General features: G+C 36.0%; 1 protein-coding gene across 2 annotated transcripts; it reads left to right on the forward strand.

Moving 5' to 3' along the window:
* Positions 1-1,504: 1,504 nt before the first annotated feature.
* On the forward strand, positions 1,505-27,718 carry CCNC (cyclin C). 2 transcript variants are annotated; one of them, XM_007169647.3, is made up of 12 exons: positions 1,505-1,966; positions 7,890-7,996; positions 8,848-8,932; positions 9,134-9,203; positions 11,891-11,942; positions 18,565-18,620; positions 19,512-19,547; positions 20,223-20,314; positions 21,085-21,152; positions 23,957-24,036; positions 24,871-24,989; positions 25,839-26,450. In XM_007169647.3, the coding sequence occupies exons 1-12, from the start codon at positions 1,935-1,937 to the stop codon at positions 25,888-25,890; spliced, it is 849 nt and encodes a 282-aa protein (XP_007169709.1). In that variant the 5' UTR covers positions 1,505-1,934; the 3' UTR covers positions 25,891-26,450. The 2 variants fall into 2 exon arrangements, with proteins under 2 accessions (XP_007169709.1, XP_007169708.1); XM_007169646.3 differs by lacking the exon at positions 25,839-26,450 and adding an exon at positions 26,475-27,718 and having other exon boundaries at positions 1,509-1,966.
* Positions 27,719-27,942: the final 224 nt, after the last annotated feature.

Raw genomic sequence — 27,942 nt, forward strand, 5'->3', positions numbered from 1 at the left:
AAACAGAATGCTAGTCTAGTGGTAGAAACCAAGTGTTACAGGGGCACACAGGAAAAAAACATTGAACTATGCTACTTTGTTGCAGTATCCTTATCTTCTGAAAGACATCAGGCTGACCAAAAACTCAGAGAGTTTAAGAAATTCTGAACTTCTTTAAGTAGTCTGTGGCCTGGTGTTTCTTCAGCTATTGCCTTTCAAACTTTCTTGACTGTGATTTGCAGTGTAGCAGACAGTAGCGTTAATCAGTCATGCTACATGCTCCCTACATCTCTCAGCCTACTTTGAAGTTAAGTTAGAGGCACCTGCCTATTCTGGTCAACAGGTCATAAGAGAAGGTGAGTGCGTTGTTTCAGGTTCAAGTCTCTTATCACTGATTAAAAGCCCCAGTAGGAGTCCTCTGCACTCTCTCTAGAAAGATTTTAAACCTGGAATCAAAGATCCAAGATGGAGTATTGTTGACCCTTGCACAACTCAGGGGTTAGGGGCCCAGAGCTTTCCCACCCCCAGCCCAGCAGCTGAAAATCAGCATATAACTTTACAGGAGGCCCTCTGTATCTTCGGTTCTGCAACTGAGGATTCAACCAACCTCGAACAGGTTCCGCATCAGAAACGTCAACAAACCGCAGATCGTGTAGTACTGTAGTTTGTATTTATTTTTTTAAAAATCCACCTATAAGCAGACCCCTGAAATTCAAAGCCCTATTGCTCAAAGATTAACTGTAGTTGAAAGATGGAAATATACTAGATCCTTGAAGATCTGGAGAACCACCAATGAGAGCAGTCTAATCCACATCAGACTTTATGGGAATGACATGTGACATAAAATACTTTTATGTTAAACTACTAAAATGCATTTCACATCTTGATCTAGTACACATATACATATATAACTGAATCAAAATTTTAAAATAATACCCTTGCTATTTCTGACATACCTGATCTTTTATTTCATTTAGTAAAATGCGTATCATACTCAATTTCACAACCTAATTGGTTCCCCCCACCCCGTGTGGAAAATACTCTTAAGCTACCTCAGAACACTGATCGTCTGTGAACAACTTTCAGGTGTGTCAAATTATTAGATTAGCAGCTTTACAATAAATGCAATGTTACGATAATAGAAATGTTAAATACAGATTTCATCGCGTAAAATTAAATTACTGCATTTTTGGCTCTATGTTTCTCCATTTGGTACACATATGTGAATATACACACATATATATGTAATAAAGGAAAAATGTTTTAGGCTGTTCTGCAAAACTGTTAGTCTCTAACATTAAAACATTGCTGCTCTAAAAGTTTGCGCTTCATTCCAAAAGAACTCCATTAAGAACGTATTTGGCTTGGTGCCGGTAGGTTTTGGTAGGTCTTTGAGGCCAAAATAATCTTTCTCTTTCCAAACACAGGAGGAAGAACTGAAGTCGGGAAATCGTATACTTTAATACAAAGCCATTGTGCTGCTTTGGAAGCCTGCAACCACGCAATAACGAAAGCCCGAACAGGGCGTCGGCCTTCCCCATTTCACCCCTTCTCGACGAATTGGAGCTCCAGCCGAAGACCGAGCCGCGCGGGGTCCCGGCCGCAATCCACGAGAAACTCTCGCGAGAGTCTCCCGACAGCCACGAGCCTTCGTGGGAGCCAGTTCCCGTCTCCTTTCTCAGGGCTCCCAAGGGCTGTCTCCTCACCGTCGGCTTCCTCCGCTACCGCGGGGCGGGCCGGAACTTTTATGCATAGGAACTGATTTACACAGTAGAGTGTTGCCAGCCGGCGTCAAGGAGAGTAGGGTGCCCTCCTCTTCCTCTCACCGTCGCCGCCGCGGAGCGGAGCTGTGCAGATCAGATCGAGGAGCGCGGTTACCGGGAGGGCTGGGTCTATGGTCGCTCCGCGGGCCGCTCCGCCGGCTGGTGCTTTTTTATCAGGGCAAGCTGTGTTCCATGGCAGGGAACTTTTGGCAGAGCTCCCACTAGTAAGTGATCTTCCGTTTTCTTGTCCGGGGCTGGCTCTTGGGGGTGCTGTGTGGACGGGGCCTGCGACTCCCCTTGGCCTGGATCCCGGCCCATGTCCCGAGCGCCGCGGAGTCTCCCGGGAAGCGGCGGCGGCCGGAAGCGGGATGAGCTTTTCTCGGACGACTCCCCTCACCCCGCCCCCTGGCCGGGTTTCGTTGGGGGGAAAATCTGTTGCGGGGAGGGAAGGGGGTTCAGTCTCCGGAGAAGGAAGGCTCGGGAGTTGAACTTCTGATTTTTGGTTTAGCTAGGCCGGGGGGTCGGGGGAGGAGGAGGAGCGGAGCCGGTGAAGGTTGGGATGGGATGGGCACAGGTATGGGAAATGTGACACAGTACAGAACTGTGAGGCTGGCTTTTCAGGACAGTTGTGGTTCGCTTTTGCCTGGTATTTCTAAAGTTGGTCGGCATCGTAATCTTTTGTCATTCATCTTCTGTCTTGTGCGGATTTATTATTACTCCGAGGAGAGGAGGGAGTCAGGCTTGTTTCTGCTCATGAACCGCTTTCTGCCACTACCTTAAACCTAGATGAAGTTTTATGTTTGTAAGGTATAGGACAAGTGCTCTCAACATTTGTCCATTTCGTTAGTCTGTGTCTCATATTTTGTTTTAAAAGTGTATTTTCCAGGGACTTTGCCAATATCTTCAACGTTTTTTCATGAATTTTTGTTTCTGTGGAAGAGCTAGAGTAATATTGAAAACATTTCTCCCTAAATACATCTGTTTAAGCAGGTAGGAAGGTGGGTGATGGGACTAGTTGAACTTTGAGTAGGCTGTACACTGTATACTTGAAAGACGAACAGAACCTGATAAAGGTGATATCTTAGTGTAAATAATTTTTAATGCTAAGAGAGCATTAGTAACTAAATTTTGAGTGTGAAGAAGATGGATTCCTATATTGTTCATTCGGTTTTTTAGCCTTTTGCACTAGAAAAAAGAAACAATGGGCTTTGAAACCTGTTTTCAGAAAAGCAGGTTTTCTTCTTGCTATAAATGATTCTGTGGAGATGTGGTGCTATAGAAGCTTCACTTCTGATCAGATTTTTATTTTGCACTGTGTTCACTCACTGAAATATTTGCTTGGGCAAAATTAAAATATGGAAAATTTCGGTAGTGAAGAAGAAGTATTCTGGCAAACTTTAAAAGAAGCTGAGAGAATTGACAGGTAGCTAGCTGTTGATTATCAGAAGTTACAGCCCTTTTTCCACTTAAAAAAAGAAAAGATCTTGCCCCCTTTTGATAAGCATTCTCATTATGCTTTCATTTACTGTCGGCTTATCAAAAGGGGGCCAGGATCTATTTTATAAAACCAATTGTTTTTTCACTTTTCAAATATAAAATACTATAATATTAAATGTGCTTTTTTTGAAAACTGTCCTAGCCTCCCAATTGAAATAGCCCTGGAGGAAAGAGCCTCTTTGTCTTGCTCAGATCCCTTGAGAATCACGGAGTCCCTCATCTGCAAAAGGTGACAAATATGAAAGACAAGACAATCAAATATGAAAGACAAGACAAAACAAAAAGATTATGAAAGCCATTGTTTTAGGTGGTGATTTTGGTGAAAGAGGAAAATTGACATGAAATATGCTGTTTTCATGGCTTTAAATTGCCCATTTTAACATTTCTGCTATCAGCATGGCAATTTTTTTTCTTAGTAACATATGAAATAATGGTGAGTCTTACAATCAGTGTAATCTTTTTTTAAAAATAAATTTATTTATTTATTTTTGGCTGCATTGGGTCTTTGTTGCTGCGCGAGGGCTTTCTCTAGTTGCGGCGAGTGGGGGCTTCTCATTGCGGTGGCTTCTCTTGTTGCGGACCACGGGCTCTAGGCGCGCGGGCGGGCTTCAGTAGTTGTGGCTCTGGGGCTCTAGAGCGCACAGGCTTCGCTGCTCCATGGCAAGTGGGATCTTCACAGACCAGGGCTTGAACCCGTGTCCCCTGCATTGGCAGGCGGATTCTTAACCACTGTGCCACCAGGGAAACCCAATCAGTGTAATCTTAAATTTGATGATATGTGGTGTTAATTAGTTTATCTTCCATACTGTGTGCTGTGAGGAAAAACTTTAAAATATTTGTGAAATTTATCTTTTTAAAAACATAAAATGACTGTGGAGAAGAAATTGATGATAATTCTGGAACAGAGAGAATCCTAGTATTTTCCAGAAAGTTAAAGTAGAACACAACACATTCTTTGATCGTGATGCAGTAAAGCTAGAAGGACACTAAACATTTGCTGGTCGATTGAAGTAATGAACAGGTAACAAAAGTAAAACTACAAAAGCAACTCTGTATACTTTATTGTATCAAAGAGGAAATTGAAAACAGTTACATATTATCTAGGAAATAACATAATGAGATCAATGTATATTCATGTCTATGGGAGGTGGCCAAAGCCAAATTTATAAGGAAACATCTTGAATAACTGAAAAAGAATAAAAATTAAATATTTTACTTAAGAGTATTAAAAGAAAACTGAAATAAACCTATGGAAAACAGACTTAATAAAGTTAACACTGATATTAATATATTGAAAGGGAAAAAATAGTCAGAAATTATAAGAGCTGGTTTTTTGGAAGGGAAAACCAAAATGGTAGACTAAACTATGCTAGCTGAATAAAGGAAAAAAGGGATGATACAGAAATACAAAATTAGGAATGAGAAAAGTAAATAATCGCAGATATACCTTTGGGTTATCTCCATTTTCAAAATAAATTTGAAAGCCAAAACAAAGTTACCAGAGAGCTACTTCTTTAAAAATTGCTCCAGGCCCACATTATTTCATGGGTAAATTTTTCCCCACTTTCAAGAGAATCTGCTATTAAAGTTGTTCTAGTTCACACAGAAAGTTTTCCAGTTCCTTATGAAGTCACGATAACACTGATAAAATCTAGCAAAGATAGCACTAAAAACAGTCACTTTTGAATATTGATGTAAATATAAATTACTATCAAATGGAGTCCCAGATTACGTTAAAAGTATAAAAAATGACATTGATTTTGTAGAAATGTAGTCAATATTGGGAAATCTGTTAGTAAACAGTAAAGGAATTAAGAAGACACCTAATAAAATTCGACATCCATTCTTGACTAAAGCTCTTACTAAAACAGTAATAGGATGATTACTTAACATCATAAAAACATATCAGAGCACTAACAAGAGATATTTAATGGTGAAACATTAGGAAAATTAGGATGCTTCTTTAACATTGTTCTGAATATGCTACTCTCAATGTAATTGATAGGTTAATGAGATATAAAAATGACAAAATTATCAATATATGGAGATAAAATTAACTAGAAAATTCAGTTAATTGAAAAATTATTAGAAATAGTAAAGGTTTGATAAGATGACCAGTTGCAAAATGTAAAAACAGAAAACTTTCTTTTACTGTTGATGGAAAAAAATAATTTACAATAGCAATGGAAAATATGAAATACTCAAGAATAAACTTAAGAAATGTGCAGGACCTGTAGGAAGAAAATTTTTATATTCTGTGGAGAACATAAAGATCTTAATAAATGGAGTTTGAATTCCAGCATTGTAAAGATACCATTTCTCCTAATTGATCTTTAAATATAATGCAATCCCAAAGAAAATTTTGGATGAATTTCCTTTTTGGGGACTTGATATAATGATTCTAAAGTTCAGGTCTTAGAATAATAATTATAATAGAATTGCCAGAAATCTTCTGAAGAATAGTAGCAAGGGGGTTTTTCCATACCAGTTTTTAATTACTCAATTTTACATGTTGTAAAATAGCATCGCAGCGACTTCCCTCGTGGTCCAGTGGTTAAGACTCCACGGTCCCAATGGAGGGGGCCTGGGTTCGATCCCTGGTCAGGGAACTAGATCCTGCATGCCACGACTAAAAGGATCCTGCATGCTGCAACGAAGATCTTGCATGCAGCAACAAAGATCCCGTGTGTGGCAGCTGAGACCCGGTGCAGCCAAGTAAAAATTAAAAAAAAAAAAAAAAAAAAAGGATGGCATAGGAACAAGAAAAACAAATTAAAAATAAGAAATTATAGGGCTTCCCTGGTGGCGCAGTGGTTGAGAATCTGCCTGCCGATGCAGGGAACACGGGTTCGAGCCCTGGTCTGGGAAGATCCCACATGCCGCGGAGCGACTAAGCCCGTGAGCCACAATTGCTGAGCCTGCGTGTCTGGAGCCTGTGCTCCGCAACGGGAGAGGCCACGATAGTGAGAGGCCCGCGCACCGCGATGAAGAGTGGCCCCCACTTGCCACAACCAGAGAAAGCCCTCACACAGAAACGAAGACCCAACACAGCCATAAATAAATAAATAAGTAAAATTAAAAAAAAAAAAAAAAAAAAAGACTCGTTTAAAAAAAAAAAAAAAAGAAATTATAAAGAAGATCCAAATATAATGATAGAATTATACTTCTTGAAATTCTTTGGTGACATTTGGATAACCATTTAACAAAACATTTAGCTGGATCCCTACTCTACCCTGTATCAAATTCCAGATTGATCACAAATTGAAAGAAAAAAGCCTTAAGGGTATTAGAAAATATGAGGGAATTTTTTTTTTTTAATCATTTTGTGTCAGGGAAGGCCTTCCCATGTGTGATAAACACAAAATCAAAGTAAAATATAGATTTGAATAAATACGTGATTCAGATTTCTGCATTGCAAATCATTAAATATTGAGAGATCATGCTGAACTTGGAGAATGTCTAGAGCATATTTGACAAAGAAATGATTTTTTTATCCATAATACACAAATTTTAGATCATAAGATTATCTTAATCATAAAAAAGATGACCATCCCATTAGAAAAATGGTCATGTTAGAGTTACGATGTACCAAAGAACTATATTTGACCAATAAAGGCGTGGAGAAATGTTTAACCTTAGAAGTAAATTTAAAAAAAAAACAGTGAGATACTAATTTGCCTTTAAGTTGTAAAGTATTTAAAAGATTGGCAGTGACCTGTAGGGTTAAGTATTTTAAGACACCCTCATGTGTCACTCCTGTGAATGGAAATTGGTTTGGAAGGCAAGCTGACAATGCATATTGAAATTACCAGCAAAACTGACCCATTAGTTCTAGGAAATGATTCCAAATATTAATCAAATATACAAGGGTGAATTACAAAGATGTTCATTAAAGCATTACTTGTAGTAGTGAAAAAGATGATAACTTACATGCTTATCACCAGGGATTAACTAAATAAATAATGATCCATCCATAATGCTGTGCAGCAATTTAAAAGGATGCTGAATAACAAATTCATTGATGTAAAACTTCCAATACATAGTGAGTGACAAAAGCATGATGCAGAATATTTTTGGGGATCACGTCAATTACGTGTCTGTTTAAAAATAGACTAGACTAGGCAGGAGGAGGCGGCTATTGGTAAAATAAATTCTGAAGCAGCTTTTAACATGATTGGAGTTTGTGAAGTAGGAATATTACTCTAGTTACTCATGAACATCTGAGAGAAGAGATACTTCAAATCTAAGGCATCATCAGTCAGTGTCAATTTCACCATTATTTATCACTAAGAAAGTGTAAACATTACTGCCCATTAAAATGCTAGGCATCACTGAAGATGCATCTTGATTTCAGTCTTAAAATCAATGAAATAACACTATAATAGTGACAGAGGTGGGGGTGGGGAGAGATAGACAGACTGAGAAGGAAGAGAGAAAAGATTAGAGCAGATTTTTTTCAGGGCATATTTACATTTATTAGTGAGGTAATTCTCAGTGTCAAAGTTTCAAGAAATGTGAAAAATATTGTCTTTCAAGGTTACTTGTATTTTGTACTTCTCAGAATATTAACAACCTCTTCAATCTTAGAATGTTTCCTGTAACTTTGTTAGTTGATTTTCTGTAGGATGTCTGAATCTTTGCTTTTTTTAGTTTGCAGTGGATTTTGGATAAACAAGATCTGTTGAAGGAACGCCAGAAGGACTTAAAGTTTCTCTCAGAAGAAGAGTATTGGAAATTACAGATATTTTTTACAAATGGTAAAGTTTTTCTTTTAATTGGTTGAATTGGTACAGTTGGTTACCTCTGAATTAAAATGTTTTTCTGTAGTAATTTGTGATTAACTGTTTTAGTCCCTACCTTACATTTTTATGTACATGTGTATTCTTTTTACAACTTATATATATATATTTTAAAGTGATTTAAAGTCTTTTGTGAATCTTACATGTCAGAGACACTCAAGACGGTCTAAAAGTATTAATCTCCCTAAGCTTTGTAATGCATCATTAAACCCAATTTAAGATTGGCTATAGCAAAGTACTTTGAGGATAAATGATTTTTTGGATTGACATCCTGTATTGGTCACTCCTATCTTACAAGTTTGCTTTGGACAGAAGAGTTTTAGAGTTAAAAGATCCTTGCTCTGCCACGTGGTAACTTTGTCACAGGATCTTTCTCACCCTCAGTTCACTTTTATGCAAACCTACCTCTCTGTTGTTTTGAGGATTCATTTTGGGTTTTTTATAAACTTTATTAAGCAGTAGTTGTAACGCTGATAGGGGTCTAATAATAGTAATAATATGAAGAGCGTTGAAAATACTTAGAAGATAGAGGGGAAATACCTATCATTCAACCTCCTTGATTCAAGAATAGATTTTACTATGAGGCAGTTTCTGTTTTTTTGTTATTGTTTATGTGTACCTATATATTTTTTAACAAATTTGCAATCCTAGTACTAGACCACTGTGATCCAAGTAGAGCTTTATAGCATGTGTAGGTTTTTCTCTTTGTTAAAAATGAATATAGTCATGATTTAACTGCATGGAAGTTATTGTTAAATGTTAATATAATGATATCAGAAATACATTTAACTTTATTATTTTTCTTTTAGTTATCCAAGCATTAGGTGAACATCTTAAATTAAGACAACAAGTTATTGCCACTGCTACGGTCTATTTCAAGAGATTCTATGCCAGGTAGGGCTGTGTTATTTTGGGGATATGTTAATGCTTATTTGAAACTCTTATCTAATGTTGATGAACCTTATATAAGTGAATCGTGTGTTTGCCATAGAGTTGTCCTGATTTTTTTCCATATAAATGTTTTCTATATGAATTCTATTTTCATATATGTTTTTCTATATGAATGACATTTAACTTTGTTTAATCATATTTTAGGTATTCTCTGAAGAGTATAGATCCTGTATTAATGGCTCCTACATGTGTGTTTTTGGCATCCAAAGTAGAGGTATGAAATAATTTTCTGTTTTTTTTTTTTTTAATTAATTAATTAATTTATATTTGGCTCTGTTGGGTCTTCGTTGCTGCACGCGGGCTTTCTCTAGATGCAGCGAGCAGGGGCTACTCTTCATTGTGGTGCGTGGGCTTCTCACTGCGGTGGCTTCTCTTGTTATGGAGCATGGGCTCTAGGCGTGCGGGCTTCAGTAGTTGTGGTGGCTTGTGGGCTCCAGAGTGCAGGCTCACTCATTGTGGCGCATGGGCTTAGTTGCTCCACAGCATATGGGATCTTCCTGGACCAGGGCTCGAACCCATGTCCCCAGCATTGGCAGGCTGATTCTTAACCACTGCGCCACCAGGGAAGTCCTAGTTTTCTGTTCTTTATCAAAGTATAGTCAACGTGTATTGGTTAATCTGCCCCAGTTTTCAGATTAACTGTGTAAAAATAGTAACAGATGGTGATTTATATAAAAAATTGAAATTTATACAAAATCAAAGAAATATATACATATCTCTATATATTCAATTAACAAAAACTTATGTAGCACTTTACTATGTACCATGTGCTATTCTGACTCCTCTTACAAATTATGACTTAATCCTTATAACAAACTATGGGCTACACAGTTGTAATCTCATTTTATAAGTGAGGAAACTTAGACACAAAGAAATTAAGTTCATATAGCTGATAAGTGACAGCCAGTATTTTAACCCTGGGAGTCTAGTTCCTAATCCCATGCTCTTAACTGCTTTGCTCTTCTGCCTCTGAGGCATTTATTGTTTGGCACTAAGGAGTATTCCATGAATGCCACAGCTTGTCTACTATAACCTGAGAATGCTCTTCCTTCTCCTCCTTATGCTTCCTGTGTTCTGCTGTCTTCCCTTCCTGCCTCCTGATGATTGGCTGCCTAGCAAGCCATAGGGGAAGCAAGAGGGAAAGCAAGGATTGGGGTGGCTATAGCAATATATGTTCTAACGAGGAATGGTTTGGGTAGTGAGGGTTGAGAAATTAGGTGAGGGAGAGAGAAGAGAGATGGGAACTTGCAGCTGAGACCAAATCTCTGCCCACCTTATTTACCTTTTCAGTATTTTTGAGAGAGCTCAGTTAAATCCAGAAAATAATAGCAGATATTATTAACTGGTCTTCATAATAATCCGTGTAATCTTCAGTAATATGAATCCTTTGTATTATGTTTCTATTTTTAGATGATGTCTTTAGATTAGTAATTGTATTCCTGAATATTAAATGTAATTTAACTGTAAGTGGTAATTTAAGGAGGCAGAACCAGCTCTGTTGTTTTTAAGTTCTTTAATGGAAAAGAAGGTGTTTATAAAAGGCCCATATTATGGGGTGGCTTTTCCAAATATTACCATGTAATTTTATGTATCTGAAGGACAACCAGTATGAGAAACCAAGACAAAATCTTTATAAACTTCTACTCGTACAGATTAACTTGGAGTTTTAATTTGTCTTGTGTGTTAAATATCTTTTGTTACGTGATTTACTGAATAGAAACCTATTTTATGATTTATTAGGTGTAAGTTTTTCCTTTAAGAATTTGGGGTAAAGAATTATTCCTGGAAAAAGATGTATCCTTTCATATTTGGTTATAGCATTTTTAAAACTCTTTAACTATGACCAAATCTTTCTGTGTTTTGTCCAGTTGTGTGAGAATTGTATTGAAATGGCATTTAAGAAGATGTCTCAGGCATTTAATTTTCAGTATCAGTTATTATGGTGCGAGGTTTAAATGTAAATATAAATACATATACAGGCATACATATCCCACCACCCCCCCAAAACACACACAGTTAGATAAGGATGTAGGTTGAAGGTTTTTGAACAGACTGTATTCAGTTTAGTTTCTTCTGTTGGCTAAGGAACCAATTCTTGATTTTTCAGCTTTAAAAATGAAGGCTTTGGGGAAATCCCTAGTGGTTCAGTGGTTGGGACTCAACACTCTCACTGCCAAGGACCTGGGTTCGATCCCTGGTCAGGGAACTAAGATCCTACAGGCCACACCACACCTCACGGCCAAAAAAAAAAAAGCCTTTAATAACTTTATAAGGTTAATCAAATTAAACGAGACTATATGTAAGGTGGATCACCTCATAAATTTTTGTTATTTTTACAGTGGCAGTATATTAAGTTCAAAGAGGAAATGGGAACTGACATCCGAAGTCTTATGCTAATCATTCTTGTCTTCCTGTTCTGAAAAGAAAAATAATTGTTTGTACAGTCTTTTGAGTTCTTTTGGTGATATTAAAGTTTATTTTCTTCAGAGAGTCAGCTGTTTTATTACTAAATTCCCTGAAGTACCTGTTTGTTAGTCCAGGTTCAACTGAAAGGAAGTATACTTAATACTTAGTCTGGCAATTAAGTGTAGAATCTAAAAACTCTTGGAAACTAATTTGAGTGCAAAAACTGGCACTGGCACTTTAGGGTCTGGTTTCTAATTTGGTACCTTCCAATAATATTAAATTATAAAATTATTTAAGCATTTGTGTTAAAGTGTAGTAATTTTAAGGAAAGGTCATAAATTTAGAGATTTAAGTACATCATTCCTCAAGTAGGTAGATAAACAGACTGCAAACATCGGAGGAACATAGGAAATGCTCTGTTTTGAATAGACCTCAGATATACTTAGGTTCATTGGGTTACTATGTACCTAATCTCTTTTACTTTTCTTTTTCTAGGAATTTGGAGTAGTCTCAAATACAAGATTGATTTCTGCTGCTACTTCTGTATGTAAGTGCAAAAAATATATCCTGCTTTAAGATTGTAATTCTAAAGAAAGCTCCATAGGACATAGATGTTTTTCAGTTTATGAGACCTATGAGAGATTAGTTGGGTCTGTTAAATCTCCTGAGGTGAGATCACCTTTATGCCTAATGTATTTGGCTAAAAATTTTAAAATACAAAAAATTTTAAAACCACTTAAAGTATTATCTCTAAGACATTACTTTTTTCTTTTTTTTTTTTTTTTTAGATTTCTTGATTGATTGATTGATTGATTGCTATGTTGGGTCTTCGTTTCTGTGCTAGGGCTTTCTCCAGTTGTGGCAAGTGGGGGCCACTCTTCATCGCGGTGCGCGGGCCTCTCACTATTGTGGCCTCTTTTGTTGCGGAGCACAGGCTCCAGACGCGCAGGCTCAGTAGTTGTGGCTCACGGGCCTAGTTGCTCCACGGCATGTGGGATCTTCCCAGACCAGGGCTCGAACCCGTGTTTCCTGCATTAGCAGGCAGATTCTCAACCACTGCGCCACCAGGGAAGCCCTAAGACATTACTTTTAATGCTAAAAATGGGTAGTAACTATTGAGCCAAAAACATCAACTCTGTGGCTCTTAATTTTATAATAAGGTTAAGAAAGAATTTTTATTTTTCAATTTTATTATACTTTATTGCTTCATAACTATCTATTGTGTCATTCTTGTGGGTGAAATAAACTATTTCTTTAGCAATTGTAATTATGTCTTTGATGGGGATTGTGTTTTTTCCCTCTTTATGGAAAAATATGGCACAGAAAAATATGCTGACTCTTTAGTCTGTAGAGCTGATTCTAAGCACCAGTTCTGTCTCTAAGCAGCAGCTGTATAACCTTGAACAAGTTGCTTTACCTTTTGGCCTTAGTTCTTTACCTAAAAACATGGGGTTTACGTGCCTGTGAATCATGGCATTAAAGGTAATAACATTGTAAAGTAGCAATCGTAAAGTATTGTACACAAGGTAATAATATTATGCTGTGTTCCATCTTCATAGGTTAAGCTAAAAGATATCACCTAACAAAAGATAATTAAAATTATTTTTTTTTTTACTTCTGTGATCTTACACAGAAGAGGCAGAGGCATTTTGTATTGTTTCTGAGCCAGAATTTCATATTTTTGGGGTCATTTCCCTTTCTGAAAGGAGTGTAATAATCTAATTCAATCTTTTTCATGTCATATCTTATTTTGAGGATAGAAGACTAATAATCAGTTTTGCCATAGAATTTAATATGTCAAATATATCCCATTGGTGAAGTATTGAATTGCCCTCTGGAAAATCAAAATTATTAAAAAAATTGAAAAATGACTGCAAGGAAATCTACCAGAATGTTAGCAGTGCTCATCTCTGAGTAGATTATAGGTGCCTTATTTTTTTCTTACCTTAGTCTCTGTTTTCCAGATTTTTTAGAAGGTGTATATTTTTGAAAATGTAAAATACCTATTACCAAGGTTTGTTTTTTATTTCTCATGCAAAGGCTAAAAGGCACACTCATATTCATTTTACCAATGAATAGGGAACTTTATAGTAGACTATTTTACTTATTTCATAAATTTTATAGTGTATTATATGGCCCAGACAGCTTATGTTTCAAATTTCAGCCCCAGTGCTTTCAACATGACAAATTAAGCAAAATATAATCTCTCTGTTATATGAGGATATTAATAACATCTATGTCATACAGTTGTTGTGAGAATCAAATAAGTTAATATCAACAAAGCTCTTAGAACCGTGCTTTGCTCAGTGTGTTAGTTTGCTAGGGCAGCCATAACAAAATGCCAGAGCCTGCGTGGTTTAAACAACAACAATTTATTTTCTCATGGTTTTGGAAGCTGGAAGTCCAAGATCAGGGCGTCAACAAGTTAAGTTTCTCCTGAGGCCTCTCTCCGTGGCTTGCAGATGGCTGCCTTACTGCTGTGTCCTCTTATGGCCCTTTCTCTGTGTGTGTGCATCCCTAGTGTTTCTTCCCTTTGTAAGGATACCAGTCCTGTAGAATTAAGGCCCCATGCTTATGACCTCATTTAACCTTAATTGCCTCTTTAAAGGCCCTGTCTCAAAATACAGCCACATTGGGGGTTAGGGCTTCAACATGTAAATTTGGCGGGGGAGGGGCATAATTCAATTCATAATACTCAGTAAACTGTAGTGATTACTATCATTGTCATCAACAACAGCATCATTATCACTGGAAAACACCGTACTGGATGCAGTGGTGGATATAAAAATAAATACAAAGAATTTAAGGACAAGAAAATAAGACATCAATATACAAATATTAATACAGAAGAAAATAAGTGGCATAAGAGAGTAACAGAGAATGTAATGAATGTTTTGAGTGGGAAAAGTTGAGTTGTTAGATGAATCCAAAAAGGCTTAAATAGAATTTGGTGAAGGAAGAATTTGAACCTGGGGAAATGCAGGGGAAAGATAGTCTAGGAGCATTGAACAGTTTGATCAATATAAGGAAAAGCTACTGAGTTACATTCAGTGAATGGTGAGTTAGGAAATAGTGGGAAATAGCCCCCCTACCTGGCTAAGGCCAGATAATAGATGGCCTTCCGTGAGGAATCTGCAGCTTGTTCTGTTGTCAGTGGCAGTACCTATGAAAGCTTTATTTTTCAACATGAGGGTGATGCCAGAGTTGTGTATTAGGAAGATGATTCTGGCAGAATTATGTAAGATGAATTGGAGGAGAGTGTGAGTCGAAGTAGACAGACAAAGTTTGAAGTTTTTCATGTGATACAGCATGGATGAACTTTGAGGATATTACGATAAGTGAAATAAGCCAGTCACAAAAAGGTTAATACTGTGTGATTCTACTTATATGAGGTACTTAGAGTAATCAAATTACTAGGCATAGAAAGTAGAATGGTGGCTGTCAGGGGCTGGAGGGAGGGGGAAACGGGGAGTTGTTGCCTAATGAATATAGGGTTTCAGTTTTGCAAGAGGAAAAGAGTTCTGGAGATGGACGGTGGTGATAGTTACATAACGGTGTGAATGTAATTAATACTACTGAACTGTATACTTAAAAACGGTTAACAGCAGAAACTAACACACCATTGTAAAGCAATTACTCCAATAAAGATGTTAAAAGAAAAAAACAACGGTTAAAGATGGTAAATTATATGTAATGTATATTTTACCACAATTTAAAAACCACCGGGAGTTCCCTGGTGGTCCAGTGGTTAGGACTTGGTGCTTTCATTGCCGTGGCTCTGGGTTCAACCCCTGGTCGGGGAACTAAGATCCCGCAAGCCACGTGCCATGGCCAAAAAAACCCCCAAAAAACAAACAAAAAAACTCACCGAAAAAACCCCTTTCTGAAATAGTTTTATATATACAGCAAACTATAGTGAGTACTGTCACCACTGGGTGCTGTAAGAAGTAAAGCTAACAATTTTAAGGTAGGAAAAAACTTTTAAGTTATTGAAATAATAAGGTAAACACTAATGAAGCCTTAAAATAATGTTTTGGTAGCCAGCAAGGAGAACAAGCAAGCTAGGTTTGAATGATAGAGTCAGCAGGACTTTTGAAAAGAAAAGATTTAAGAAGAGTTAAAAATGATTTTTGAGGTTTCATGCCTGGGCATTGGGAGGTGAAGGTGGTACTGGAAGAGGAGAATGAGTGGGTTCTGAAAAGAATTAGATTTACTCTTCAACATTCTGAGTGTAAATGTATCAGTAGAACATCCTCTTAGAAATGTGAAGCCAGTGATAGAAATTTGAGACTTGATACCTTTTAAGAAAGAGAGCTGCATAGTGTCTTTCGCTGCAAAGAAGATGTATACCAAATAAAAAAACCAGACCTTTGGGTTTGTGATCAGGCAGGAAATATACAAGGTGGACCTAGAGCATCTTATAGTGCCAATAAGTAAGTAAGTACTCAAAAAAAAAAAAAAAACAAAACCCAAAACCAAACCCCTCATTAATGGCGGTATGTTGAAGACATATAGGAGCCAACCGAAAGAGCTTTCAATGGCCAAAGCTGGAAGAATTTGAGCAACAAAATAAAACAGAATAATACTGCATTATAACCCAAAGTATAACCCAAGTATGAAATAAATATTCATGTGTCCATACTGATATAAATAAATGATAGCGTAAATAAATAAATGGGGGGGGGAGACAAATCTCCCATACAGAAGAATTTCAAATAATTTATATAGCTAACTCCCCCCTCAAGTAGAGGAAGCATAAATTCCTACTCCTTAGGTGTTGGCTATGCATAGTGACTTTTCTTCTAATGTGTACATTATGAAAGAAGGTGGGAGTATAATTTTACAGTGGAGAAACCTGACAAACACTGTCTCAGCCAGGTGATCGAAGTCAGTATCAACAATGATAAATGACATTAATAGTGTGTACTTTTGCTGTAATATAATGAAATGGCACTTCACCTCTGTGGTCTTCCTTCTGAAAACCCCAAACCCTGGTCTAATCATTAAACATCAAATTCCAATAGGGAATCAACCTACGGAATACTTGACTGGCTCTCCTAAAAACTGTCAAAGTCATCAAAAATAAGTTATGTCTGGAAAACTGTCACAGCATACGGAATCTAAGGAGACATGACAAGTAAATGTAATGTGGCGTCCTGGAAGAGAGCCTAAAACAGAAAAAGGACATTAGGTTACGAACTAAGGAGATCGGAATAAACTATGGATTTTAGTTAGTAATAATGTATCTATCTTAGTTCATTAATTATAGTAAATGTACCATACTAATGTAACATGTTAATAACAGAGGATTCTGGGTGAGGGGGCATCTTGGTCTGCTTCAGCTGCTATAGCAAAACACCAAAGTCTGGGTGGCTTAAACAAGACATTTATTTCTCACAGTTCTGGAGGCTGGGAAGTCCAAGATCAAAGTGCCTGCCTTGATCAGTTCCTTGGTTGGCCATGATTAGCTTCCTGGCCTCCAGACAGCCTCCTTCTCAGTGAGATCTTACATGGCAGGCTACTCAAGAGTCTACTTTTAAAAAGTAGAGGGATATAATTTGGTAGAGGTTTCATTTGTTTTGCTTTAAAGGGAAATTTGAGCATATTAGTAAGTGATAGGACAGATTTATTGGAGGAGGAATAGTTAAAGGTGCAAAGGAAAAAAGTTGACTGTCAGTTGAGTAGATGAAAGCAAATGCACAAGTGGTAGGGGTAGCAATAGAGAGGAGAGATGCATTTTCCTCCAGGTCAGAAGAAAAGAATTAGGAAGTAGAAAATCAAAACGCAGAGCAATTTTATCATGGAATAGGAGAGAAGTTGACAGCATCAGGTAAAATCTAATTCAGTAAGTTAGGTGTCAAGGTCCAGGGGTTAGGGATGTAGATTTGCTTCATATACAGAGATAATTTTACCTTGTTGATTGGTTAGCATTATGTAAGTACCTGTTTTGCTTGTACACGTCATACCTTGCTTACATTAAATGGATTTGTGGGGACTTCCCTGGTGGTCCAGTGGTTAAGACTCCACGCTTCCACTGCAGGGGTGCAGGTTCGATCCCTGGTTGGGGAACTAAGATCCTGACGCCCCGCGGCATGGCCAAAAAATAAAAAAATTATAAAAAGGGGGGGATTTGTAAAACTCAGTAACCTTGATGGGTACATTTTAAAATTAACTAAAAAGAGAGGAAAGGAAAGGTTAAGTAGACATTTCCTAATGTCAAGTTTAAATGGCTTAGGTTTCAAATCTTGGCAAATGTTACCTATCTAAATTAGCTGTTAGAATAGTCAATTCCTACCATTTTTGAGGAGATAGAGGATTAACAGTTTTTTCGTTAGTACTTTCTTAGTGACTAAGAGTGTGTGTGTATATATTTGTGTGTGGTATGAAGAAAGTCCTAGAGACCTTTGCACATATATTCATGATTTTATTAAAATATGTCTTTTGATAAAGAAATACCTATTATAAAAAGTTTAGAAAGTTCAGATTAGTAAAAATCCTTAAATCTCAGAGATAACTACTGTTAACATTTTTTGGTTGTATTATCCTTCCAATATTTATATATATAGTTGACCCTTGAACAACACAGGGGTTCGAGGTGCTGACCCTCTGACCCTCTGCAAAGTTGGAAAATCTACATATACAACCTTGGTTCATGTAGTACCTATTTATTGGAAAAATCTGTGTATGCGTGGACATGCACAGTTCAAACCTGTGTTGTTCAAGGGTCAACTGTATATATTTACAAATATAAACATATATATATATACTTGTGAACACATATATAACCCATATTCCTTTTAAGCTAAATTACTAAATAGAGCAATACCATTCTAGAGCTGGAAAGATTTTAGCAATGATAAAAGCCAGTGATTTTTTTTCCATTTCCTTTAGTTTTTAAGCAGCAGAACTCTTTCTTAATATATTAAATATATCATTGAAACTCTCTAATTGTAATATAGATGGGGGCCTAGGGCTTTCTGCCACTCAGTCTTTCCCCTTGCCTGAAAACAAAAAAATCTGCGTCCCTAAGCATATTCAAGAGCTCCTACTAAAAATTAAAAATGATTTAGCTCTACCTCTAATATTTTACATTGTATTAAAGAAGTTTTGTGTTCATTCACTCCCCATTTTCTCAGTTTAAGTTTTTTTTGTTTGTTTGTTTTCTGCAGTGAAAACTAGATTTTCATATGCCTTTCCAAAGGAATTTCCTTATAGGATGAACCATGTAAGTATATTGTAAAAAATAAAACTACTTGTTAAAGCTGTATGTAAACTAGCTACATTTTATATTAAAATAAACTGAATAGTCTCCTAGAAATGGCAGTTTCAGATTCTATGAGAATATGGATTTTATTTCTAAATTAAAGCTAAAGTGCTCCTACCATTTAAAAAAATACTTTGTAGCAGTGGTTATCAACCCTGGGTGCCCATTAAATCACGTTGGGAGCTTTTTTAATAATACTGATGTCAGAGCCTCTCTGGATCAACTAAATCAGAATTTTCAGGCTTGAAACCTGGACACTGGTATTTTCTAAAGCTCCCAGGTGGCTACTAATGTGCAGCTGGGGTTGAGAATTACTATAATGGAACAGAATGAAAACCATACTTGAAATTTTACATTATTTTAGAAGATACATTTCTATTGCCATTTTAATAGGCATGTTTTTCTTTTTCCACCTTGCAAGGGATTTTTTCATTCTATTTAAATTGTATTTTTGTTTCATTTTCAGTATTCTATTATTAATTTGTAATAGAACAAGAAGAACAGTTAAGTGGAGATAATTACATTTTTGCATTTGTTGAGTGGGAAGTATATTGGAAAATCTGAAGTTTATACAGGATTATTTTAAATAAAAAAAAGTAATAAGAATACTTATATGAGGCTGGCTTTTCCTTACAAGGATTAAAATGTTTCATAATCACAGTTGCATGCATTGTATAACAAGTAATTGTTTATAGCATATGTTCATTCTGATATAAGCTATTGTGTTTTCTTGATTTAAAAAAATTTTAGTAAAAATTTTTGATAAATGTCTAATTACATTCTTAGGTTAGACTAAGTAGACTCATCTAATTTGGTTTCATGTTGACATTTATAATCTTTTTTTTTAAACAGATATTAGAATGTGAATTCTATCTTTTAGAATTAATGGTAAGTATATTTCTTCCTTGTGATTAATAGAGTAAAACTTACTTTCAAATTTAGTGAAGTCATAAATTTAAAGAAATAATTGTAGGGAGGTGCATTTTAAAACCATCCAAGTGATATGTGATGGTAAATCATAGTACCTAGTGGCATCATCACCTATATGCTCTTGGAAGCCTGTAAAATAGTTTGTATATACTACTTAGGATGGGAAATTTTTTCTGTTCTATAGTAACTATAATAAGAGGATTACAAGCAAACCAGTCAGGACATTAAACCACTGTAAATTATTTGCACAATTTGTGTATGTGTGTGGTGTTATTTAAAGATAGATTATGTCTTTGGCAGAATTCTGCTCCTCCAGTTGGGAATTACGGATTTATAGGCTAATAAGAGGTTTCAGTGTGTTGCAGATGTGACACTTTGAGTCTCTAAGGGAATGGATGCTGACTGACTGCCAACCGATTTACCAAGGTATATTTCAGAGAGAGCACTGCCTTCACTATTACAGTAGGGTTTAGGGCTGCCATACTGCTTGCTTAAGAGAATAAGAGGGAAGCAAGCATGAGTTAGAAAAATACATTTTGAAATACACAATTAAAAATCAGTTGGGTAATGGTAAGGTTTTTGTGTTATAATAAATCTGTTTTTATACATACACATTTTTTAAACTGTTTCTAGGATTGTTGCTTGATAGTGTATCATCCTTATAGACCTTTGCTCCAGTATGTGCAGGACATGGGCCAAGAAGACATGTTGCTTCCCCTTGCATGGTAATTAGAACAGAAGTTATTCATAGTGTAACATGTTATTAGCTAGGAAGGTTGACAATTAAGTATGAAGTTTAGTATTTTTAAAGTAATTAAACTAGTGCCCCAAGATATTTTATGTTGAGTGAAATATCTGCTTGTTGAATTCTAATAACTATACTGCTATAAATGCTAAAATGATAGATCTTTAAATTATCTATTTGATGAATATTTCCAATAAAATTTGATTCTTATGAAAAACAGACTACATGAAAATTAAGATTGTTATCTTTAAACTATAATGGAAAAGAATATGAAAAAGAATGTATATATATGTATAACTGAATCACTGTGCTGTACAGCAGAAATTAACACAACATTGATTTCAACTATATTTCCGTAAAATAAATTAAATGTTATCTTTAAAATAATCAGAATATTTTTGGTGGTATTCAACATATATATTAATTCGTTGTATAATTTCTGGTTTCCTATCTGATTTTCTAATTTTTGGAAAATTAGAAAAATGTTTATCTTATATTAAAATTTATTGTGAGGTTTTAAAATTTTAAATATATTTAGCTGTAATTTTATTCATTAAAATATGCTTATTCATTGTCACATTCATGTATCCATCTTTTTCCTTTGATGTTCACCTTTATATCTGTGTTACGGTAATATAAAAGAGATATAAATATATACAGATATGGGAAATCTGGCCCTCTCTGGAGGGTAATGTACAATCATATGAGGTAGTTCTGCTTTCAGTAATAATATGATTTACATTCCTATAGGAGGATAGTGAATGATACCTACAGAACGGATCTTTGCCTACTGTATCCTCCTTTCATGATAGCTTTAGGTATGTAAATGTGGGGTACCTTTAGTAGCTAAATTGTTGTATACCTATTTAGGTCATCCTAAAAGAAATTTCACCCTATTGTACTTTATGTTTTTATGTTCCTTGAAGTAATAGACTATTCCTTGCATGTGAACTTTCAATAATATGAACTGCAACTATCACAAATCAGGATTATTGTCCCCCCACCCCCCTTTTTTGGTAAGTTTTTTTTTTAAATCGTTTAAAATAATTTTAACCAGTGTCTGAATAGAACATTTTTGTTTGTTTAGCGGGAGAAGTTTGGAATTAAGCCTTCTAATACTAGTTGTAACTTATATAAAATAACTAGGTCTTCTTTTATTTCCTGAGCCCAATTAGGTCCTCAGCAGTCAAGTAAAGGAGGCTTTTGTGGTCCTTAATGCCTTGCTAGAGGGAAAGTTAGCCACCATTCTATTATCTGTGGAAGGCAGTACTGTCATGAGTTAGAACAGATGGTCCTAGGTTTAAACTTTTCTTCCTTTACAATTGTGGGAAAATTATCTAACCTTTCTGAGTTTGTTTCCTTAATTGTAAAATTGGGGGAGGGTACTAAAAACTCAGTATAGAGTTGTTACAAGAATTAAACGAGTTACCTTTTAAATGCCTGCCTGCCATATGTTAGGCACTTGTTAGTTTCTGTTCCCTTTCTGTCTTGTATTCATTTCTATGACTCTGTCTCCCTGATTTTCCCCGCATTCTTTTACCAGTCCAGACTAATTTTTGTTGGTTTCTCTTTATTCAGTTACCCCTTAAATGTTAATGTTTCTCCGCCTTCTTACATGAGGGGTGGTAAATAGGTTATACTTTTGTAGTACTGGAGGCTCCCTGGAAGGATTCTCAAGTGGCATCTGGGTTCAGTGGGAAGGAGTACTGGGATCTGCATGGGTAGGAAGGCCATGTGCCACATCTTTGTCATCCCTGCTGTTTTTGTTCTTCCCGGGTAGTCTCACTGAGGCCCATGGCTTCTGCTATCTCTGTGTGTTGAAACATTTAAATTTCTTTATTTAACCAAGATCTTGCTCCTGAACTGGTCTTTATATCAATCTCTGCCTTTTGGATAGCTTCCTTTGGCATCTCACTGGCCTTCAGACTCATGATTAGGACTGAACTCATCAGTTTGCCCCCAAACATACTCTTTTTCCTGTCTTTGCTATGTTGGTGAATAGCACTAGTTACCTTAGTTGGAAACCCAGTAGTTAGGCTCTTTCATCTTCCTCGATACCTACATCTAGTTGGTAACCAGCACCTGTTGTGCTGCACTCTTTAGTAATCTCACAGCCACCTTCTCATTTTTATCCAGGTTATCACAGCAGTCTCCTTCCTGGCTAGTTGGCCTCCAGCATCCCTGTTCTCAGAGAGCCAGTCTATCCTGCACACTTGAGCAAGGCTAGCAGTTCTCAACCAGGGATAATTTCGTTCCCCACAGGATTTTTGGCAATGTCGGGAGATGGTTTTGGTTGTAACAGCTGGGGTGGGATGCCACTGGCATCTAGTGAGTAGAAGCCAGGGGTGCTGCTGAGCATCCTGCAGTGCACAGGGCAGTCTCAGAGAATTGTCCAGTTCATAATGTCAGTAGTGCTAAAGTTGAGAAACTCTGAGCTAGAAGGAGCTTTTTAAAATGCAGAATTGGTGCTTCAATTAAAACCTTTCAGTGCTCCTCCCAATTTCTGGATAAAATCCACAGCTTCTTTTTACCATTTATGGATATATCATTCTCTGCTCCCACTCTCACCTTTCTTAAACACTTGGCTCAGATATCATCTCTTCAGTGACACCGTCCCCAACTCCGCACTCTCTGCATCACCTCAGTCTGGGTTTAGGATGTCTCTTTCCCTAATTTACTCTGTGTATGCCCTGTCATGGCATTTTCCACTGTATTTTTATTACCTGTTTTTATAATTGGTCCTTTAGCCTCTCAATCCTTACTGAACCTAAGCCCTACTTTATAAATAGCTTTCTTTAACTTGGGGCAACCAGAATGTCCGTGCACGTTTGAGTTGCTGTTTGCCTAGAATGTCATTCTTAGCAAAGTCATATAGGTAACCAGACCAGGGAATATAACATTTAACAAGCTTGTGTGGGATCAGGGTAGGCAGGCTGCTTGGGAGGAATTATATTAGGCAAAGTTATGATGTAGACTGTTGTCTTTGGGGTCTCCCACTATCTTTGTTAGTTTATATTGTAAGTAATGTATATAATTACATTGTATGCGGTGCATTACATTTTTTTTTTTCTCAGCTCTGTTTGATTACAACACTGAACTCTGTACTAGGGTGCCCAGTTTTCACCTAACTTGATCATGCGCTAATAACTTTAAAAAGCAGAGGCAACACTGCTTTTAACTGAAATACCAAAACACAGTAGTGTTGGAATTTATCAGTATATTGATTGGCTGGTTTTTTGGTTTGTTTGTTTTGTCACTCTGACTTTTGGGTGCATTTTGACCGCTACTGTGTACTGCTATGCAGGGATCCTTTCCCTGCTCCGATTTCCTCGGTGGACTTCTTCCTCTCTGATGTGCCCTCTCAAGGCAGCTGCATCATGGCTAGCTCACAGTGAGGAGCAGATGCCAAGGACCTTAATATATATATAGCCCAGTAACTTTTCCTCCCTGTAGGATTAAGTTGATGGGATGGTCAGTGATAACTATTCTATGAATCTGTATAATTTTTTAAAAGAATATAAGAAAATACACATAAAAATTTAAGTGAATATCTTATTCTGAGTCCATACATTCCATGTTTGCAGTTAAACATGGACCTTTGTGTCTCTCATTTTCTCTCCAGCTTGCCTGCATGTAGCCTGTGTTGTACAACAGAAAGATGCCAGACAGTGGTTTGCTGAGCTTTCTGTGGATATGGAGAAGGTAATCTTTAAAATTCCCTTAACTGAATAGAACTTGAACATTTTAAAGTTAATGTCATATTTACTTACCATGAGCCTAAAATTCTTAGCCAGGCTAAGAATATTTTTGGTAAAGAAATGGTAAGAAATGTGTTGGCAAGGAGAACTGATGTTGACCATTTAGGTTATATTTCTCTTCAGTTTAGGATTAAACAGAATGGTAAATTTATGTTTGATTGGTTGCAAAGTAGCCACTAATTGCCAGGGTTATTTTAAAAGCTACCTAGTGACTACTGTAAACTTCTGTAACACGGACTATCTCCTGACAAAGTGATTTTTGCCCTTCTACCTTTTCTGCTGAAATGTTCTAGAATCAATCCAAGGTTAGGTCTACTCAGATGAAGAAGAAGGGCTAATTTGGAAACTGGATTTGACAGATTTGTATAGCTGCTGGTTTTTGAGCACCTTAACTCATGTGCAGAGTAGTTAGTAGAGAATCAAAACAGTCTTTTGTGCACTACCTCCCATTAAATTGTTTGAAACAATCGGTGTTAGAGGAGTGTACTCTATAGTGGCATACTCTTTCATGATTTAGACCTCTATTCCTAGTACCTCACTATTTTCTTTTGGTTTAAGATATCAGTAGGTAGAAGGAAACCAACTGCAGAGATGGATGAGGATAGACTGAGCATACACATGCTTTCACATTTATCAGGATTGTCTAACCTAACCTGAAGGACAGAGACTATCTTTCCACAGTTTTCTAAGGGATGTCTAGGATATGATGTGTGTTCTTTGTATACTAAATGTTGCTTGATAATTGGCCATTGAGAACTTTTCAAATATTTTCTTCTAGATTTTGGAAATAATCAGGGTTATTTTAAAACTGTATGAGCAGTGGAAGAATTTTGATGAGAGAAAAGAGATGGCAACTATTCTTAGTAAGATGCCGAAACCAAAACCTCCTCCAAACAGGTACTTTATAAACTTTAGTTACTGATTTTGTTTAATTATATATTTCATATGCATTATCATAATTTTTCATAGATTATGTTGTTTTGTTTTTGTAAACTTTCTTCCAAAACTTCATGACATATTTTTTCTTTTTTCTTAATTTGTGACTTGATAGATTGAGAACGTCTCATTTAAAAAAATACATTAATCTGATCATTTTCCTAATGCAGTGGCAGGTCTATTACAGGTATCCCTCAACATATGATTATATACTGTACATAAATTTAAACAGAACAGAGAGAGGCAAGTTCATCTAAAATTCAGGGATAAAGAACTCTGTAGTAGTTCCATGTCAGTTTGACTTCTTCCCCCCACTACTGGCTGTTATCCTATTTATAAATTTCAGTAGCATTTTTCAAAAATGTAGATGATTGATCTGATATTGTAAAGGTAAATAAATAATTTTGGCTTTTGAGTGACTCAAAGATCCATTGCAAACAGTAACATAATTTTGCTAAGTATGAGTCACTTGTCCTAAAAAGGTTTTTTTGTTGTGGTGGGGTTTTTTTGTGTGTTTTTTTGTTTGTTTTGTTTTTTTTAATAGGATCTGTTCATTTAAGTTCAGTGGTTCTCAGCTCTCACTGTACTTCAGATCGTTTGGGGTAGGGAAAAAAGGTCAGAAGGGAAACAAAGAAATGCTACCCATCTTAATCATTTATTAAGAAAAATAAATAAGTTATATAACATTAAGATAGATTTGTAGATCTGATATGTTAATGTTACCATTTGGAAAAAATTAATACTTGACTTATACAAGGAGCTGTTTAAGGCAGTCATTCAAACAGCTGCCTTTGGATGCATTTTTTGCAGAAATTCCCTGAGTGATTCTTCACTAGTGGCAGGGCCTGAAGCTGCAAGATGATGATGGACAAGATAAGGCAATAATCCTATTGCCACAGTTACTGGTATTTTCAGTTTTAGTTTTTATTTTAAATATTCAGCGTTTTCCAGGAAATTACCATATTTCTTTCTGACTTTTAATTATAAAGGTTTGCTGTACTTACGTATGGTTTTATTATGCCTTTGGACAATAATTTTTTTTGGAAGAACGCTTCTTGATTTTCATAATTAGTAGGAATAAGATTTTCTATGTACAATTTAATTTTATAGGAAATTTGTCTAGAAGAAGCTCTAATCTCTATGTTGAGTGATACCTGTAATGACAACAAAATCCCATACCCTAATTTAAATTTTTGAGTGTAATGGACACTAACTTCCAGAATGCTTGTTATGTGTGAGGGCACTAAGTTACATAAGAATAAAAACATAAAACCAAATGTTAGTCTTCTGGATTTTAATTTTTCCACATCTGTGTCTTATAATTGGGAACGTCTTTGTTTTGTAGAGCTGTAGCGTGGAATAACTTTAAAAATTAGTAGGTTTATCAGGGTGTTGAAAACGAGTCTTTTAATTGGTGTAAAATCTCTTTCTTCCCCACTTGAACAGTGAAGGAGAGCAGGGTCCAAATGGAAGTCAGAACTCTAGCTACAGCCAATCTTAAAACATTCCGAAGAATTCTGTAGTGGACCAGTTGGAAATAAACCATTGGACAGATTTCAATAATGTCTTCAATGGAACACAAATGAAAATGAATAGCTTGTTTCTGTCAAGCATGTTGGGAAGTGATTTTATTTTTGCAAAATAAGTTTTTCCTTACCGAATTTGATTCTAGTACATGATCGATTAAAATCTATTGTTTATGAAAGTTTGGAAAGGTTCTAAGGGGACCTACAGACAGACATACATAGACATTTGAAAGTTAATAGCTTTTGATTAGTATAACTTTTCTTAATTTGGATAATAGAAATTGTTGCTTTTTATTAAGCCAGGAAAGATGAAGCATAATTTGTTTAAAATTCTCTTTGGTCATTGAGCGACCAAAAAAGGAAATAGAAAGTCAAATATATGAGGGGTTTTTTTTCCCTCCTTAAGTTAAACTTTAAAACTGTATTTAAGGAATCAAATCTTACAAAATCCTGGAAGGTTTTGGTAATGATGATGATAATTTCAGGGAAATTAATCAAGTACCTATTGATTTTAAAGCGTATTTTATTCAGTAGTTTTGGTATCTTGCCATGGAGGATACTAGCCCAGCCTAGCAGAAAAGTGCAATATGTATAGCATATTTTGACATTTTAAAAGTTATATTCCATAACCATTTTGAAATGCTGGGCAAACATAAAAAAAGAAACCTATACAAAGTTATTTGCATTTAATTCAGTTCATCAGGCATTTTGAAAGCTAATTGGATAAAACACCATAATATTGAAATTTGGTAACATTTTAATGTTATTTTTACTCTACTGTGAAAAGTTTTTTATATGACATACACACCCTAGTTTATTTTTGTGTCTTAGTGTGGACTTAACAAATTTACTACAGGTATCCTGAGCCAGGAACACAATCAGGTTGCAGGCCAGTTTGATACTGGCTATTCTTAATTCTCATATGAGTGTAGGACTTCAGACTAAATGTTATGTCAGTGGGACTGTGCTGTCTGTGGAAGTTAATAAATTACGTGATCATTTTCTTCAGACTTGAAGGAGAGTGATAAATAAGATTTGGAATCATAGGATATTGATGTACAATTTAAGGATTAAAATTTTTTATAAATCAATTGTGAACAATGGATTATTAAATGTTGACTTCCTAGTATAAAACTGCAAGAATAAAAGTAAATTCTCCAGCTATATTGACTAATGTCTTGAATTTATCTTTTTGAATCTGCCTTATGTTGTCTTCTGAGTCTTTCTTCCTTTGGATAAGTATTAAAGCCTTCATAGTTTATCAAGTGGGTAATTAATTTCAAATGGTTTGTAACCAGACTTTTAGAGTTCTGCTTCCTTGTGGATAGTATCACATAAGCTGGAAAGAGAGATTATAAAGTCTGTACCAATGACAGAAGTAGGTCTCC

Source organism: Balaenoptera acutorostrata, chromosome 14, assembly GCF_949987535.1.
Source record: "Balaenoptera acutorostrata chromosome 14, mBalAcu1.1, whole genome shotgun sequence".
In the NCBI taxonomy this organism is placed as follows: domain Eukaryota; kingdom Metazoa; phylum Chordata; class Mammalia; order Artiodactyla; family Balaenopteridae; genus Balaenoptera; species Balaenoptera acutorostrata.